Below are 19,840 nucleotides of genomic sequence, written 5' to 3' on the forward strand. Positions count from 1 at the left end.
GTGTATGGATATTTTCTCTGTATCTCTGATGTGCCGGAAATTGTGCCAGAGAAAAAAAATAGCTTAGTGTTTACAATGGTCGACGAAAAACGCAAAAGCTCGTCCATAAACGGGCGTCAGCTTTGTCGTCTGCAAACAGTTATCGTGTCGATGGTCGACTGCTCGCAGCTATCAATCACTGGGCACGAATTAATGGACCGTTAAAAATGCACGGGCGCCGATGTATGCGCACTGTACTAAACGTGATCGATATATCGATCGGCCGTGCGATATCGTTGATCCGTAAATGCCCCTTTGAATTATGTTTAGAGCGGACACTGTTGCAGTATCGGCGCTCCCTCCGCTCGCTAATCTATTTTCAAAATGGTCGCGGCGTGTGTTGCTTTTCGGATCTTTCATTAATTAGATTTGTGTGGACAGGATCGCTTCGGCAGGATCAAACAATTTCCGAGTGATGTTGAAAATTTTTACGAGAAGATTCTTTTTAGAGTGGATCCTTATACGGAGGGACGACGGGGAAACGCGAGCGCTCGAATAATCGGGACCGTATCGTTTTCTCGATTTCCATCGATTCCGCGATTATAAAGACGCGCGAAGGACGGAGAGCGAAAAAGGACGAAGTTTGCAACCAGTTTGGGGCTGTCAGCCCGAGAACTTGCCGAACTTGAAGAGCCCGGAATGAGTTTCCAGTTGTATTACGCATTTCGACGTCGGAGTAACTGCGTTAGCGACGGAGTTATATCATTTCGAGGACAGAATAAATCCTGTTCCGTCATCACTACCGCCTCATTTTTCGACGTCCAATCATCTTTTACTTCTGTTAGAGATTCAATTTATTTTTCAGGCTTCCTATTTTTTTTGTAGGCTTCTTTCCTATCAACATATTTATAGCAACGAGCAGGAAGAGTATTGGTTATGTTTCCATTCTCCATGTCATGGGAAAATTTTTATATAGAAAATCAGTTATGGTATATGAAAGTAGAGGCTTCAGCCTTCAAAATGAGTACACGTTCGATGTTGTACGATTTTTTTTAACCGAATTCTGCCGGTCTGAATATTGACTACTAGTCCAACTTCATCAATTTTGCCTCGTGACTTTTAAGAACACATTTCCTATCCGCTGTGTCGTAGAAAAATTTTTTAGTGAAAAATGAAGTACGATCCGTGAAAGTGGAAGCTTCAGTCTTTAAAATGAGTCGAATGTGATCGTCGTACGATTTTCCTTAACCAAGTTGTAGAAGTCTGAATATTGACTACTACTCGAACATCGCCAATTTAGCAGAATGTTTTCTAGGTCGTTTCTCATTCGCCTAGCCATAAAAAAATTTTTCAACGATAAATAAATTAGGGCATAAAATAGTAGACTCTTCAGCCTTGAAAATGAATCTAGTATGATTGTCTTACGATTTTTCGTAACGAAATAGCGACGTCGACTAGTAGCTCTAATACCACTGCACCTTTCAATGATACACAGCTAATCAAAATCTTTACAGTTGATTAAAAATCGAAGTATTTCCATATTGTTTAATAACGAACGTTAATGCTTTGTTTCAGAAAATCAGTCAAAACTGTGCGAGTATCCATCCTGGGTGGTGGCCAATAAGCTGTGGCTAGCCTTGGATCGGATATCGTCCCGACTGCTGGCAGCGCCTAATAACCTGACAATAGTTAATCAAAACGAGACTCGTCTCGTCTGTCACACCATTGTCCCGCTCAGCGACCGCCGCTACCACCATGTCTCGAACCCTAACAGAGAGAGTCAGGTGATGTACGTCGCCAAGGTCACCGTCGACTGGTAAGTATCCCTGAAAAATCCGAACGAACCGAAAACGTAACTCCTTAATTCGTAGAAAATCGTTACGCATCTTCGCAAAGTGTCTGACATCCGACGATACAATTCCCGATAAAACTTTGCTGAATCTCGGCACGCGGCAGCTGGAACACAGTCCTCTGCGAATAATAAATAGCGCGGCTCCGGTTGCGCAGGCTCAAGTAAGACACACCGCGTGTAATTATGACGGTATGCAGCGATAATCTCTTCATTACATACCGAAGACACTCGAGCTCGCATAAATAAACAGCGCGCGCCGGATTAAGCACGAAGATACTCGACTTTGGCTGCGCCTAGCCGGCGCGCACGTCGGAATGTCAATGAACATTCCTCCTAAGACTGCCGAGTGAGATCTCGCCGGGGCCCCCCTTAAGCTTCTGAATAATGAACGAGCATCGGCGAGCAGCGCAGTTTCTTTCGGTACAACGCTGCTGTTCCGGTTCCTCCGTAACCGCGGAAGTACAAATTAAGCAACAGGGCAACGGAACAGCTGTCAATCATAGCGGAACTTTCCGGGACCGGTTAGCCAAACATGGTCGAACTTCGACAACCAGTTAATCCAACATGGCCGAACTTCGGGAGCCGATTATTCAAACATCCGGGAACTTCGTTGGCCAGTTAATCAAAGCCTTTCTAAGCATGGTCAGCGAAGATCTCGTCGTGTCGAATCGCTAGAGCCGCGGGAGAACGTCGAAATCATTCACGCGTTCCGTTACACGGCTGTTTTCAAATGCTCGTCCGATTGCTCGCAGTTGTCGGGCATTTACGAAAAAAAAGAGTCGCACGGCATCGCTCGGCGCGCGCACCCCGATAAAATTGATTGGATACGTTTCATGAAATTTACGCTTGCAAATCATCAATTACAGTTAGAGAGAAATGTAATTCCGACGTTTTACTCGCTCGCCGGGTCAGCCTTTATAAACGCAGAATAAATTCCCACCGACGCCGCCGCGCCGAAGGGCTTCCGCCCTATTTTCCTCTTTTTCGCGCCGTGCACTTGAGCACCGTTGCCGCTGCCGCTGAACCTAATTCCCGAGGTTGAATGTATCGCGAAGTTTAAAATTAAACGGAACAATCAAACTGAAACAAGGTGAAGGCGATAAAACGTTCGGGCAAGTGGCCCGGGAGAACGGCTGCCGTGGCCTGCGCCTGGCGGCAGTAGAAAAGCGACGCGTTTGGTCAGCCTGCGCTAAGTTAGGCCTGCGTTCAGCCGGGCTGAGTTTAATCGAGAGACATTGAGTCAGGTTGAAGTTAATCCAGGGTCAGTCAGGTTGAAGAAGATTGAGCCTGGACTATTTACAGCAACGAGCGGAAAGTATGTTGGCGAATGTTCGAGCATCGTCAATTTTAAAGGAAGGTCTCTAGGATGATGTTTCCATCCTTCATTTCGTAGAAAAATTTTTTTTTAGAAAATCAGTTATTGCATATAAAAGTAGAGGCTTCGGCCTTCAAAATAAGCATACCTTGATCGTCGTACGATTTTTTTAATTCAAATTGCGCGAGTGTGAATATTGACTAGTATTCTGACGTAGTCAGTTTTGTCTCGAATATTCTAAGACGTCGTTTTCTATCCGCCGTAACGTCGACAAATTTTTTAATGAAAAATCAGTCAGGTGTCGTGAAAGTGGAAGCTTTTACCTTCAAAACGAGTTAAATATGATCGTTGTACGATTTTTTTATACCGAATTATGCGAGTCTGAATATTGACTACTATTCGAACGTCGCCAATTTTGCCTGCAGTATTCTAGGACGACGTAACGTCAAAAAATTTTTTAATGGAAAACTAGTTCCGTTCCGTGAAAGTGGAAGCTTTAGTCTTCAAAATAAGTCAAATACGATCGTTGTACGATTTTTTTGAACCGAATTATGCGAGTCTGAATATTGACTACTATTCGAACGTCGCCAATTTCGCCTGCAGTATTCTAGGACGACGTAACGTCGAAAAATTTTTTAATGGAAAATTAGTTACGTTTCGTGAAAGTAGAAGCTTTAACCTTCAAAATAAGTCGAATATGATCTTCGTACGATTTTTTTAAACCGAATTGTATGAGTCTGAATATTGACTACTAACTCGCACATCGACTTTGCCTCGAGTCTTCTAAGATCCTTCAGCATCCATCAGACTAGGTTCATGAAGACTATGGCACCCCACTCTAGGGCCTATTAGACAAACCCTATGGAGACTAGCATCCACCGAACTATCTCAAAAAATATAACATCTTCTATAATAACTCCAGGAACACCGCAATCCATCTGCGCCGTTTAAGGTCCATCAACTTTCCTCATCGTCGCCCTCCATTTTGATATTTTGAGTCCTCCACCTAGCCTTCTCCAGGCTCCGAATAAGTTCTGCAGAGGATTCAATCAGCCGCACGGCCAACAAAATAATTCAGCGGCCGATCACTGGCCACCGTCTTCATCCAATAAGCATTCCTCGATCGAGTCCCCGCCCAGATGCTCCAGTAAAGTGTAGACTCTCGTCGCTTCCAGAAAGCGTTCGTCGACCGCGCAATCTTCTTCAATTCTCCGGTGTCATTTTCTCGCCGGGCTCTCTCCCATCCGTCACGAGAGTATGAATTCGTGAAACCCGCTGCGCGGTGGATATAAAAGAATACCGTCGCCCGCCCCCCGCACCCGCGGCAGCTCCTCGCGCGCGCTAGGAAGGGCGTTGTCGGCGGGAGGAGCAGCAGCAGAGGGTTCTCTTGCATGGCGGTTCTCATAAAGTCGCGAGCTGCCGCGTAATCGCGGGTATATTAAAGCGCGAGGAGATCAGCCCGGAAGATTTCGCGAAATAAGAAGAGAAGGGTTCGCTGTCGCGAGTGCAAGCGCGGCCACGATAAAAAATGGGAGCCGAGGTGGCCGCGCACAGGTGAGCCAACCAGTCGACTGCCTTTGCGTCGGAGCTTATTAAATGAGACAAAGTGGACGTATTAGCTGGCCTACGTCTGCCGTTCGTTAATTTTCATTCGCGCGGCGCGACCGAACTCAAGAATTACAGGCGAAAAATGTAAAATTAGCGTTTAAAATCTTTTAAACTTTTTAAAATCAGTCGCTGTCTTCTGACTCGGTGTTGCGCGTTTCAAAGGGTTACAGTGGCGAGGGTGCGTCAAACTTCAAATATAGAAATACTGTCGTAAAGTAGAGGTTTCGAGCTTTAATTTAAAAATAAAGTCATTATCCTGCGATGATTTTTGGTGGAGTTATCGCCGGTCAAAGTTGGCCAATTTCTATTGGTAACTTTTCTGTGATACAATTTCGTCGAGCAGTTTATTTAACTGTTAACTGTATTAACTATTAAACGCTTAAATGTTGCACAAGTCGCTTAAAGTAGAGGTTTCGAGCTTTGATTTAAAAGAAAAGTCATCATCCTGCGATCATTTTTGGTGGAGTTATCATCGGTCAAATTTGGTCAATTTCTATTGACAATTTTTCTATGATACAATTTCGTCGAGCAGTGTATTTAACTGTTAACTGTATTAACTGTTAAATGCTTAAATGATACACGAGTCGCTTAAAGTAGAGGTTTCGAGCTTTAATTTAAAATGAAAGTCATCATCCTGCGATGATTTTTGGCGGAGTTATCGTCGGTCAAAGATGGCCAATTTCTGTTCAAAATTTGTCTACGATACAATTTCGTCCGAACAGTGCATCTAAAAAATGGTTTAAAACGTAAACGTTGCACGAGTCGCAAAATTCAATTGCACATATTTCACTGGGTGACACGAAATGGAAATCCTATAAGTCAGAAATCGGCGCACAGTAAAGAGGCACGGTAAAACAGACTCGATAACTGACCCATAGAAATAAACTTTCTATATTTTGAAGAGCGCGATGGCTCGCTCGAAAACGGTTCCGTGAATTTCCTTAACTTTTAACTAAACTAATTTCCAGAAATAAATTCATACCTCTGCGCTAAAGACATCGTCGACGTACAATCGAAACGTGTCAAGAAGCGCGATACAGGTAAAAGGAAACTATCGAATTTGTCGAAAACTTCGGACGTCGGTTTAATGGGCGCGCGGTAATTGACACACTTAGCCTAGTTCTTGCCGAGGGGGGAGGGGGGAGGTTGTATAATTTCGCGGTGAATTGATAGGGACCGAGAGATGGCCGGGCCCAGATTGCCGGTCTAGAAAAGTTCCCGATCGAAACGGGAACGGAAACGAGCGACCGGGGAAAAAGTTCACGCCAACGGCGGCTTTTCGCGGAATCTCCCCGTCGTGGTCGTTAATTCCGCGCCGTAATTATTATTACAATGTCCATAGTTGAAACAGGGCCGGCGCGGTTGGCGCGTCGCGTCCCGGCGTTTCCACCAGCTATTTACAGATCGATTAAAACGTCAGCCGGCCGTAAGTATTCTTCGTGGCCGTCGTGAAAAATGGCTTCCCGTCACGGAAGCTGCTCCCGTGTATATAATAACAGGCGGGGACGGTATCCCCGCGGTAAATCATTGTAAATTCATTTTTCTCTTCCGTCTTGTTATTCCCGCTTCATCCTCATCTCGGACGGGACGTCGTTCCCGGTCGTCGAAACGAACCTCCTCGAGATTTATCGCGGTAGATCGGCTGGTTCCAGGCCGAGCCGCGGCCCCGTTCGATCGTCGATCCGACCGCGATCGATCCCTGAGCCACCGCTCGCCGATAATTTATGCAGAACGTTCGACGATAATGGAGCACGTCCCGCTTCATCATTCACCGGGTGGCCCCGGTGTATTTAGCTGTCGTTCCTGCGACAACCTGGACGCTGCCTGTTGGCTTTTCATCCCCCTACGACTCTTCCAATATCGCTAATGCACCCGGCCACGCAACGATCCGCCGGAATCTCAAGGAATCAATCCGTTGATTTTCAACGCTGCCGAAAATCGGCGAACGTTCGACCGCTTCTAGCGCGGCGAGAAAAAATCCGGCGGCCGTCCGTTCGGGCTCGTTTTAAACGGTAAACTATCCTCTTTCGCACTATTTTCTTCCTTTTTTAAATACATCGTTGCCCTGACGAATACGGATGCAGGAATTGAGAACTGGTTTTCGAAGATTCCGAGGAAGATCTTTCAGAGATTTGGCAAATTCGAAAATCTGTAGAAAGTAGACGACATTTTTTCTCGCGATGGAATTGACGCGGTTTCAAAGAGCGGGGTCTCCTCTTTGAAACGGCTGTTCGAGAATCGATCTGCGATTTTTCGTCGCGGTGCTGCGACGTTTCGAATGGGACCGTGTCTGCGCCAGCCGGCGCAGTATCAAAAATCACTAAATTGCCCGGATCGTGTTCAATCTACTTTGGACCGACTGCACCACGGTGCACTGCCGATCATCGCGATCCAGATCGATACCAGATTAACCTCTATTAGGAATCTAGTCGAATCTAGCCTGATCCGCGGCCCGAACTGATTCAGTGTCCCCGTAGAACGGTGACTGCCTTCCGAACAATATCTCGAATAGATTTAATCAACCTGGAAAGCCCCTGGAAACCGGCGCCGTTTTCCCGCACGCGATGAATGGCGATTTTTAATTTATTTGCGGTTCCCAGCTCGGTAAAATCGTGCGGCGACTTCCACTGTTTTCCCGGTGATTACGGCCCAACCATTCCTTAACTTTCTTATCCGCTCCGGATCAAATAATTGCACCGGCTGCCGATGTGCCAGTTACTCGCTAAAAATATTCGGGCATCTTTTCAGGCGAAACGACTTCCGAAAATTTTCACCGAGCGATTTTTCGAGATCTTGGAGGAGCTGGTCTGTCATCGTGCGGAAAGTTCGACCAAACGATTCGAATTTTTGTTCAGATATTCGAAGAGCAACGAAATTTCCGCGATAGTTAAAATCGGTTCGAAAAACGAAGAAAGACGAAACGTTGAAAATGATAACCTTTTGCAAGTTTCGCAAACATTTTTACGCTTATTGGGCGGTGAACTAGTCGCTATAACATCTTCAAAATTTCATGGAGTTATTCTCGAGAGGTTATATTCCTGTTGACAAGATGTCCGAATATTTTATTGGTGAGTAAAATATTTGTCGACTTCAAAAACTTCGGATCGGCGTTTCAGAAAATTATTCACTTCGTTACTCTCGTGAAGGAAATTACTGTGCGAGACATTGAATTAGTTAGCTGTATTCGACGAGTATACTCGTCATGGAGAAGTGACAGTATTTTAAGTGTCACGACGAGAATACTCGTTATGGAGAAGTGATAGTATTTTAAGTGTCATGACGAGAATACTCGTCATGGAGAAGTGACAGTATTTTAAGTGTCACGACGAGAATACTCGTCATGGAGAAGTGACAATATTTTGTGTCACGGAGAAGTAACAGTATTTTGCATCACGACGAGTATACTCGTCACGAGGAAATAACAGTATTTTGCATCACGACGAATATACTCGTCACGAAGAAGCAACAGTATTTTGCATCATGACGAGTATACTCTAATATATACCATATTACTAGTAACTAAAGTTACTGTACTATAATAGTAACTTTAAAAAATAAAACCGTCTTTCCGATCCAATATTTCCACAGCGTCACTTTCTCTGTATTCGACGAGTATACTCGTCGTCGCTTACTTCTCGCGACGCCCCAGCTAACTCTTTAAATCGCATTTGGAACCTCGGGAAGTTACGATCTAGAGTTACGGGTTCACCAGCACGTAATTAGAGTAATCGTCTCTAAGTAAAAATCACGGGTGAAAATCTCGGGTAACCCGGCCAGTATACATCGTCGCAGTGGTTTGTTTCGTCGGTGCGGAACGTTGTTTCTCGTCTATAAATTCCATGGCACGTCGTCGCTTTAAGGATTTCGGTGGCCGAAGTTTCTGTATGGGGTCGACGGAGGAATTCAGCTCGGGCCACAGGTAGAACGATCATAAATACAGCGTAGGAAGGAGAGCACGCTCGAATATCGATCGCCGGACGCACAATGGCTGCCCGAATATTTATCAATGTATTGTATCCGCTCTACATTATGTTGTGCCGGCCCTGCCGCAGGAGATTTCGGGCCTGGCTTTCTCCCTTCTCTCTCTCTCTCTCTCTCCCTCTCTCTCTCTCTCTCTCTCTCTCTCTCCCGCTACCGCGGCCTCTCTGCACCGATAACAACAATTACAGCCGGACGACGACGACGACGCGGGGTTAATCGTTCACATCGGGACGCGTGTTCGCGGCGGCGTGCTACAAGGTTCCGGTTTGCAAAACGGCGGTTACGGCCGCGAGAAACACGTGCAAAAATTCTCGGGCCGTTGCGGCGCGCGCCGTATCGATTCGCCGCGCCGGCCGCGCGCGGCTTACTTTTTGCTCCTCGGTGTCCTTGTCGACGTCAGCCTGAACGATTACACAGGTGGCCGTCAGAATTCCAAAGAGATGCAAACTAATTTCTTCTCGCGTCGACACCTGCAGATTCGCGAAGTTTTCTCTTTTCCGGTTCGAACGACCGGAATTGACTAGTCCTCGGGCATCGTCAATTTTGAAGAAAGTTTTCGAGATTTTAGAGGACGACGCCTACATGCGTCGTGACGTGGGAAATTTTTTTCACCGGAAACGAGTTACGGCGTGTGAAAGTAGAGGCTTCAGCCTTGAAAATGAGTCCAGTACGATCGTCGTATGATTTTTTATAACTAAATTGTGTGAGTCTGAATGTTGACTACTTCTTCAGGCACTGTCAATTTTCCAGAAAGTTTTCTATGGCGATGTTTTCATACGCCCGATGGCAGACAAATTTTTTAGCAAGAAAGAAGCTAGGGTATTTAAAAGTAGAGGCTTCAGCCTTGAAAATGAGTCCAGTACGATCGTCGTATGATTTTTTATAACTAAATTGTGTGAGTCTGAATGTTGACTACTTCTTCAGGCACTGTCAATTTTCCAGAAAGTTTTCTAATACGATATTTTCATATGCCAAATCGTAGAAAAGTGTTTTAACTAAAAATAAGCTAGAACATGTAAAAGTAGAGGCTTTAGCCTTGAAAATGAGTCTAGTATGATCATCATACGATTTTTTCTAACTAAATTGTAAGGCTCTGAAGATTGACTACTTCTTCAGGCATTGTCAATTTGCAGACAATTTTCCACGACGACATTCTCGATTGACCACATCATAAACAAATATTTAAACAAAAATTGAGTTCTTGCTTCTAAAAATAGAGGCAGACTATACTAAACAGTCCTAGCATCGTTCTATTAATTCACCGTGTTCAACGTATTATTTTCGACGAATTTGTCTTGCGGTCGAATTCTATATTTTCACCATACAATAAATAAAGTTCGTTCAAGCGAGCATCACTTTTGCAACGGTTGCGAAAAGCTGCCGGTCGGAGACAAAAAAAAGACATTTAATTGGCTCGGTTCGGCGGGTCCAAAGACGTTCAGTGAATCGCAGTGATTCGTAATCGGCCGGGGCACGCTTTTACGCGCCGCAACTTCCGGTTCCGGTTGATTGTCACAGCCCGTCCCCGGCCTTTTACGGCGGCCACGAACTACCCCGCGGATTAAACCACCGACAGACCCTTCTCGATTTTTATTTCCCTTGGCGTCTTGCATGCTGAGCGAGCCACCGTAATTCCGGTGCCCGCGATATAAAACCGGAAGATCGTTATACGCGACCTGAACGCTGACCGGAAGACGAGTCATCCCTCCCACTACCGAATATTTACAGATCGTAACTTCGAGCTGTCGCCTCCGCAAATTTTCCGCAACGTTCACGTTTCTGCATGCCGTCCTCCGACCGTCCATTTATATGTACACTCTCGTCCATAAGTGTGCGAACACTTCCCTAATTAAGATAGTTAAATTCTAAGTCTAAAAAAAACTGTAAAACCGTTTACAAACATTACTATGATCTTTATACCTACTAATATCGTATATTAGGGAACGTATTTAACCAATAACGTATTTAATATAAATTTTGAATTCGTCAAATTTTCGAAACGAACGATCTTCAATTTCCACGCCCATATCTGTTGGTGCATCTCGTGAACGAAAAAAGCAACAACGCCGCGACAAAAAATCGCCGATCACTCCTCGAGGAGTCGTTTGAAAGAGGAGACTCCGGTCTTTAAAACCGCGTGAATCGCATCGCGAAGAAAAATTGTTGCAACGACGCACAGATTTTTGAATTTACAAACGCTTCGAATCCTCGAATTTTCATATTTCGCGTCCGCGTTTGGTAACGAAGAAGTATTATTAAAAAACGAACTTGGGATCGTGAAAGCGGAGGTTCCACCCTTTAGAACGAAGTGGAATAGATCGTTGTACGATTTTTTTTTCTCACGAAGTTACAGAGGCTTGAAGAGACCGACGCAGCCGAACGAAATTCAACGAGAACCCGAGCGTTGCTTTCTATCTCCCAGCTAAAGATTGAAATACACGCGTATCGAATACCGGTATCGATTTCATCCGACTGTGTATTCCGCACTTTCCTAGCCGCGGGCACGCTGGAGAGCTAACGAATTATAGTTCGCGGGGCTTTAAAGGAAGACAAAAGAACAGCCGCAACGAAACGCTGCTCCAGTTTCTTCTCCGCGATGGATCAAATGTACTTCGGGCGTTGCGTAAAAAAAAAGGCAACTGCGCGATATACAGCGACGCGGCTCGGGCAGAGTTGTTCTCGAGAAGTTGCTTCACGGCCAGCTACATTATTCAATGCGCCCTTCATCGGCCGCAACACCGGCCGTAACGCGTCAAATCTTCGGAGTCCGCCGCCGTGATACAAAGATCTTATCTTTCGACATATTCCCGTAAAAAAAGTTACGGGCTGTTAAAACGCTGGTTCTTTTTCCTTTCTGACGACCATGCGCGCCTGATCTGTCGCGATGACGGGACGGCAACAAAACTTCGGGAGCCTCGCGACACCTCGCTTGTGCATCGATATCTCGAACGGGCTCCTTTCCGCGGAGCGCAATTTTCATTCACGGCGCGATAAAATCGTGGAAAAAAATCGCGCGGCCACCCCCGGGACGTCGTTTTAAAGCGGATTCTTGGCTCTACGAAAGCGCGTCGGAGCAAATGCGAAAGAAAATTTTTCGAGTTCGGTGCGATCGTTTGAATTCGAAAAACGTGCGGTAAAAGGGACCGTGACATTTTACGACTGCGATTGTTAATGCAAACGCGGATCGAAGAACGAGCTAGGGCGTTAGAAAGTAGATGCTTGGCGCTTTCAAACGAGCCTGAGCTGATCGTCGTACGATTTTGTTTCGCGAAGTTACAGCGTCTTGAAGACGGACTTCTGCCGGAGAAGCGGCGAACTGGCGCCCGCCCAGTCAGCTCGTTTCGAGATCAGCGTCAAATATCGATCGTGGAATGAAATCTGTACTTTTCCAGTGATTCCAGAAAATTCTAACGAAATGTTCGGTAGTCTCCGGCGAATTTTTCGAACGGGAAATGCCAGACCAGAGATTATCGTCATAATTTTCCTGGCTCGAATCGATTCGGCAGCTCTGCGGAGGAGATGCGAGTTTCCGGCTGAAAGCACCGAAGAGATTAAATGACAAGCTGGAGCATATTTCTGGGAGCTCGTCGGCGGGTCGTTAAGAATTAAGGAACTGGTCGCCGGCGCGGAATTATTGAATTAGAAAGAACCGGCATAAATATTCCGCTCGGCGAGATATCGATACGAGCGGCTCGCTCGATCGGGAACGTGACTATTACCCTCGCCCAGTGCAACAGGAGGGAGCCCCGCGTTCTTATCGGGGAGAAATGTTCTTATCGTGACTATATATCGGCCCGAATACCGGCGTGTACTACATAAAACTTTCGTTCGATTCAACGCCGCCGCGCGGCTCCCGGAACGACCCCGTTCAATGTATTTCCTTAGACCGAGCATACTTCCGACGTTGTTACGCGTGTTACCTTCACTTCCGGCGCCACCAGATAACACGCGTGTCCCCGGGCTTCCTGTCAGCCCAGCAGTTTTACGAGCCCGCCGTAATTTCCACGAAAATTAGCCCCGCCGAAAATCGGCCATGTCTCAGCTGCTGTAACTTCGTCAGAAATAATCGTACGGCGATCCTCTTTAGCACGTTTTAAACGGCGAAATCTCTGCTCTCAGGGCCGTATGGGCGTTTTTTAAATATATCGTTTAGTTGGCTAATGCGGAGGCGAAATGCGAGAATTGGCGTGTTCGAAGTGTTTATAAATTCGAAAATCTGTGCCGAGTTCAAAACATTTTTTTCCGCGACGAAATTGACGTCATTTTAAAGACCAAAGCCTTCTCTTTAAAATGACACCTCGACGATCGATCCACGATTTTTTGTCGCGGAGTTGTTGCTTCTTCCGATCGCGCAGTTGCGCCAGGAAATTTAGCTGTGAAAATTGAAACTCGCTTTGAGGAACTCAAAATTTTCTGCCAGGTTTGAAACATTTTTATTGCGAAAGAAACTAGCACGATTTTGAAGATTAGAGTCTCAGCTTTGCAATGACACGAAGAAACTTGGTGCACGATTTTTCGTTTCCGTTTTAGCGCCGTTGGAATGGAGAAGTGCTCCTCGAAGACAGTAGTTCGGCGTTTCTCCGCTAGAGGATCGCCGATCTTCGAACCTCTGTAATTCCGAGAAAAGAAATCGTACGACGATCTGCTCGGACTCGTTTGAAAGCGTCGAGCGTCTACTTTCTCGCTGCATAATTCATTTTCAAGCAAATCGTTGCGTTGACGAGTACAGTGGTGAAAAGCGACCGTCGGTTTTTTTCGCAAAATTTTACGCGCGTTTCTACACTCGTTCTTTCTATTAATCGTTGATGATCGTCAAATTTTCACGATTTCATCGACAAACGCTTACGGCTCAGCGTATCGGTTTCCGAATAAAAAAAATGTCCGAAAGACCCTTTGACACCGGCGCCGACTCTGTATTTTATTCCTTCGGACAGTTTTCGACGAGCCTCGCCGCTTGACAGACAAAAAAAAGTGATTTGTACACTGGAACTGCGCGCCTTGAATCATTTATGTCAAGAATTAACGTATTGTGCTCGCGTGTTTGTGTTGCTGCATTTTCGTTTTTATTTTTTATTCCTTCGCGCACGCCGCCGGGGCCCGCCCGTTCCGCCGATACTCCACCATCCAGCTTTTGCTATCGTATTTTCCACTTTACAATGTGCGCTATCTCCCACACTTTGTTTTGCAACTCCCGGCCGTACGGCGCTCTTTGTCTGTCGTTCATTTTTGTCCCGCGCGCTCATGAATCCTGTATTTATTTTAGTGCGCCCTACTTTTTAATATCTCCCTTTATTCCCCGATATTTTCAATTTCGTCATTTTCATTCGGCCTCGCCTTTCGCCTTTTTTTCCTATTTTTTTTTTACCACCCGTCCCCCGCCGCGGCCGTCTATTTACAAACGTATCGTTTTTCAATATGCATCCCGCCTTTTTTTGTTGGTCGGAACGGCGCGGTATTAGTGCGGCCATTACGACTGACATAGTTATTCGAAATTGTTGATGCCTGCTTTCATCGGGCCTCGAGCGCGCCGATACGAGAGCCGACGGTTTTTAGTAGGCATTCGAATTTTTATGGAAAACGCTGCGCGATCGACTGCCAACTTTCTGCGCGCTCCGACGTTTAAACTACCGAAACCAGTCAAAATGACCGGCTTTATCCGATTGTTTTTCTCACAGTTTCTGATGTTAAATACATCTGTCGCTGTGCACTTCGATGCGAGAGTTACAGTAATTTCTCCCAGAAATGTTCCGAGGTCGGAATCGAAACCGGCAAATACGAGAATACTAAGTCGCGATTCTTCGGGCCTCGCGGCTCGTTTTTATAAAAAATCGGCGCTGTCGAAGAAAAATAATTGTACAATAATCTGTACCATCTAGATCGATTTGAAAAAGCCTCTACTATAATCTTCCTAAATTATTTTCAATGAAAAATATTTTTCCATTAGCAAAAGTGAATTTTCCACCTTCGGTTTCTCCTCCTCGGAAACTCTGCATTCGAACGTCTCTCCAGGGTCTGCAAAATTTTTTCCACTATTCCGATTACCACGATCTTCAAGATTAGAGTCTCCTCTTTCGAACGACGTCAAATTTTTCGATCTACGATTTTTTCTTTCTTGTTTATCGCGATCTGAAGCGACCAAGATCGACGCTGCAGAAAATGAATTTTAACAAATTTTCAATTTTAATTCGAATCCCAGTTAGCTAACTTTTTTGTTTCTAATATTTTGCCACGATTCGAAGGCGATTCGGAGGCCATTACCCGACTCACACCCAGCATCGACCTAGCAGTAAATTACATAGGCGTAGGACTAGCACAGGGAAATTCACAGCAACCCGAATTTTGGCATTTCCGGGAGAAATCGCTGTATTTTCCGTTTTTTTAGGTCGATATTTTTAATAGTATAACGACCGAATGGAAATTTATAAAAATTTTACCACGCTTGAATAACAGCTCGAGGAACGTGTACAAAAATGATTGAACTGGAAAACTCGGCTTTTAATTAACTGCAATTATTTCTCCGAGATCCCTTTTTCGGTATGAACGGAATCGATGGAACGACTTAGAAATGTTCAACGAGCGAGCAGTTAATTGTAAATTCATGAAAATTCTACTATCCTTAGACAGTAATCCGAGGAACGTTTCAACGAATTACCAGCTTGAATATGATTAAGTTTTTTAATAAATATAATTACTTCTCCGAGATATCCTTTTCTAGATGAGGGGATCCGATGGATCCACTTAGGAATTTGTAATAGTTAAACAGCGAATTGCTGTGAATTATTCGACGTGCTGTTTTCTTTAATTTTTTGGTTTCTCTTTCCACCGTTTTTGTCGACTGTAGCAGAAAGTGTGCCGCGGGAGCACGCGAAGTTTGAAGTCACTCGAACAGAGCGGATCTCGAGATATCGTTGCAGCCATCCGGACACTTTTTGCTCTTCACTGATACACTCGACGGGTCTGTGTTGATCAACTTTCTGATCGGAGTGTACTCGAAATCTACTTCACCGATTAACTTCGAACTTGGCACATACTGCGGCGGAAGGCCCGTATTATGTTCTACGATCATTTTTTCTACCAAAAAGATCGACATTTTTGAATTCTTGATTCTACGTTTTCGTTCGATGTTTTATCATCCCAATATACTAATTTGGTTTTGGGAGAATAATGAAATATCATTTTCACGAAATATTGTACCAATGTATATCGAATTCATCATTATCGGACCGCGGATTTCATGCATTTACGAGAAAACTGTGGAGTCGAAATATAGAATAGCGATGGAATTAAAAGGAACTAAAAATGTTAACATGTTAATTACGACTTGTTAAAATTATTCGAGAGAGAAACGAGATCGTACTTGGCTTCTGCGTTTCGCAATTACAATACAATAATAATAGAGTAATATATAATATAATACATCACAATACAATGCAAATACAGTAATAATTATAGCATCGCAGATAATACTGTTTGGTCCGAAAAGATAAAATATCTCCGAATCACGTTTCGTTTTCAAAGAATTTAATTAGAACAGCGACTCCTGTCACGAGAAAAATCGGCGAAGCAAGCTCTGAAATCTACCATTAATTCCTTAAGAAATGTCATTTGAATTGCCAAAGTTGTGTTCAACGACGAAAACTCCCGACGGCTGCTAACAGGGCACAGTAATCGGCCTACATCGGCGCGCACGGTCGACGAGTCGCGGCAACACGTCAAACATCGCCGACAAAGAGGATTATAAGTCGAACCCGAACGGATCCAGGTTCTGACCACTTGAAATTTCGCCGAAAATCGCGCGGCAAGTAGAAAACAACGTAACTCGTTATTATCGGATTGTCGAGTCCTGTCGAGTGTCGGTTCGATTTAATGATCACGCCTCTCCCGCGCCGCTTGTCCGAGCCGATCGCCGTTCCGTTCGAACTCGACCCGGCAATGTTGTCGACCGATCTCGCGAAATAACGCGGAATTTCGGCGCGCAACACCGTCGAAATCGCGGGCGGCCGACGAGGGTCCGACTTGGCGGGCCGGAACAAAAAAATCGCAGAGGAGAAACGTTCGCCGCGAATATAATTTGGTTAACCGGTGGAAAATTAGTTGGATCGTGACGGGAACGGAACGGCGGGAAAGGCGGTCCCCGTAATTATCAGGATAGCTGTCGGGAGTGGGCCGGGCACGCCGACTTGTATCCGGTAAATTATTTGACCGTGGAAAATGCGGTTCGGAGAGATTGGGCTCCGCCGGTGTCCTCGTTCCCGCGTCTGCGAATTGATTTTGTGGTTCCCGACGTTCCCCGGAATTGGGTGGGATTCTTTTAAGGGAATTGAAAAATCGGGAGCGTACCCGCGGCCGATACCAGACCGCCGAACTCCTCGGCAATAACCTGCGAACATTCAGAGACTACCGGAGCCCGAGGAATTATGGAATCGTCTCGTGTAGAATCCCATTGCGCGATTTATACGTTCCGGTCCGGGCTCTATTCTACCGCGGGAACCCGATGTTTTAAGCCACCGTCGCTGATCCTTTTTTACTCCGGGATTACGAAAACTTCCTCGCGAAACAATTAATGTTTTAACTATTACAAATTCCCGAGTGGATCGAGTCCTCCCGTCTGGAGAAGGATATCTCGGAGAAACGATTATATTTATTTGAAAAGTTAATCTCTGGAGCTGAAAAGTTCGTTGAAACGTTCCTCGGATCACTGTCTAGGTACGGTAGAATTTTTGTAAATTTACAATTTGCTGTTTAACTATTACAAATTCCTATGTGGATTCATCGGATTCTCTCATCTAGAAAAGGATATTTCGGAGAAGTAATTACATTTATTTAAAACCTTAATCACTCAAGCTGGTAATTCGTTGAAACGTTCCTCGGATCACTGTCTAAGGATAGTAGAATTTTCATGAATTTACAATTAACTGCTCGCTCGTTGAACATTTCTAAGTCGTCCCATCGAATCCGTTCATCCCGAAAAAGGGATCTCGGAGAAATAATTGCAGTCAATTAAAAGCCGAGTTTTCCAGTTCGATAATTTTTGAACACGTTCCTCGAGCTGTTATTCAAGCGTGGTAAAATTTTGACAAATTTCCATTCGGTCGTTGTACTATTAAAAATGTTCAAGTAAACCCATCATCGTCTATCGTCGTAAACCGACGGAAAATACAGCGATTTCTCCCGGAAATGCCAAAATTCGGGTTGCTGTGAATTTCCCTGTGCTAGTCCTACGCCTATGTAATTTACTGCTAGGTCAATGCTGGGTGTGAGTCGGGTAATGGCCTCCGAATCGCCTTCGAATCGTGGCAAAAAATTAGAAACAAAAAAGTTAGCTAACTGGGATTCGAATTAAAATTGAAAATTTGTCAAAATTCATTTTCCGCAGCGTCGATCTTGGTCGCTTCAGATCGCGATAAACAAGAAAGAAAAAATCGTAGATCGAAAACTTTTACGTCGTTCGAAAGAGGAGACTCTATTCTTGAAGATCGTTGTAATCGGAATCGTGGGAAAAATTGTTCAGATCCTGGAGAGACGTTCGAATGCAGAGTTTCCGAGAAGGATAAATCGAAGGTAGAAAATTCACTTTCGCTAATGAAAAAATATTTTTCATTGGAAATAATTTAGGAAGATTATAGTAGAGGCTTTTTCAAATCGTTCTAGATGGTATAGATTATTGTACAATTATTTTTCGCCGACTGCGCCGAGTTTCTATAAAAACGAGTTAATACTATCTCGGATTCGCCGGTTTCAGTTCCGACCTCCGAACATTTCTAAGAGAAATTGCTGTAGTTGGAAGCTAGCCGAAGGTAGGCGGAAGATCTCATTTCATTCGGAATTAATTAATAGAATGAATTACTCATCGATACATCTACGTAATCGTGAAATATGAGATTTCGGGAAACGGCCGGTTGAGGATGATTAATGACCGTCCCGATGCCATCAGGCTGACGGGTCAGCTCAAGGATTTACCGAAGCAGAAGGAGCCGGTGCTCAACGAAGTCACGGAAGGCTGCGTCGCCGTGCCCATTTCACGAGCCGTTCACTACAAAATACCAGACGCGGAAAACCGATCGTGATTTCTCGATCGATGTCGAGTCCCCAATCTAATTTCTGTCCGGTCGTTAGACGATTCAATGGAAGGAGCATGCTTATGCGGTCAATTTGACAGGTGCCCTATCCACCTGAGCATAGACTAGCCTCCTTTATCCCCCATTTCTTCCGATTCTCCCCTCGCGGTACTTACACCGTGACCCTCCCGCGCCCTTCCATTCAATCCGCCGTACTACTCCTAATCCTTTTTTACCTACCTCCGCCGGGTTGTTCTTCCCTCACGGCACTCGACCGTCTAGCAGAGGTGGAGTCTATCGATAGTTTCCGACGGTTTACAAAAACTATCGTCGATAGTACTATCGATAGTTCTCTTTCTTTAAAAGTGCCGTGATAAATACGTGTGATTCATTATTGTACGGAACTGTCCTTAATTCTTGTTTTACCGTCGTTACTGCTACTGTTATTTGTTACACTCTTCGTAACAAAAGCTCCACCCTGTTTACACAACAAATGAATTAAATAAGATTCGATGATAGAAAGTTCGAGATTTATTTTAATGACAGGAGATTTATTTCTGGTGAGCTTCCGGTTGAAATTAACGTTTCTGGTCGTTAGCAGATATCGTGATCAAAACGCAATGTTCTGTCTTGTTGTTTATGGACAATTGAAGAGGGTTTAAGTCATCACTTTGCTCGTTTTCAATTTGTTTAGAAAACACAGCCTCTCGAATTTTTGCTCATTTTTCGGAAAACGCGAGATTTATTTCTGGCGATCGTTCATTTCAAATTGATGTTTCTAATAGTTACCAGATATTTTGGTCGAAATGCAGTGTTCCATCTCGTTGCCGACGGAAAATTGAAGAGGGTTTAAGTCATCACTTAGCTCATTTTCAATTTCTTCACAGAATATAGTTTCTCGAATTTTTGCTAATTTTTGGAAAGACGCGAGATTTATTTCTGGCGATCGTTCATTTCAAATTGATGTTTCTAATAGTTACCAGATATTTTGGTCGAAATGCAGTGTTCCATCTCGTTGCCGACGGAAAATTGAAGAGGGTTTAAGTC

At 44.6% G+C, this 19,840-nt stretch overlaps 1 protein-coding gene across 1 annotated transcript in view; it reads left to right on the plus strand.

The window, feature by feature from the left end:
* LOC117221014 (uncharacterized) overlaps nt 1-19,840 on the plus strand; it is a 404,219-nt gene that overhangs the window by 357,982 nt on the left and 26,397 nt on the right. Inside the window, exon 10 of the mRNA XM_033471570.2 lies at nt 1,555-1,795. Within this exon, the coding sequence (XP_033327461.1) occupies nt 1,555-1,795 (241 nt within the window). The remainder of the gene's footprint in view (nt 1-1,554; nt 1,796-19,840) is intronic.

This window comes from Megalopta genalis, chromosome 5 (genome assembly GCF_051020955.1).
Source record: "Megalopta genalis isolate 19385.01 chromosome 5, iyMegGena1_principal, whole genome shotgun sequence".
Taxonomy (NCBI): Eukaryota; Metazoa; Arthropoda; class Insecta; order Hymenoptera; family Halictidae; genus Megalopta; species Megalopta genalis.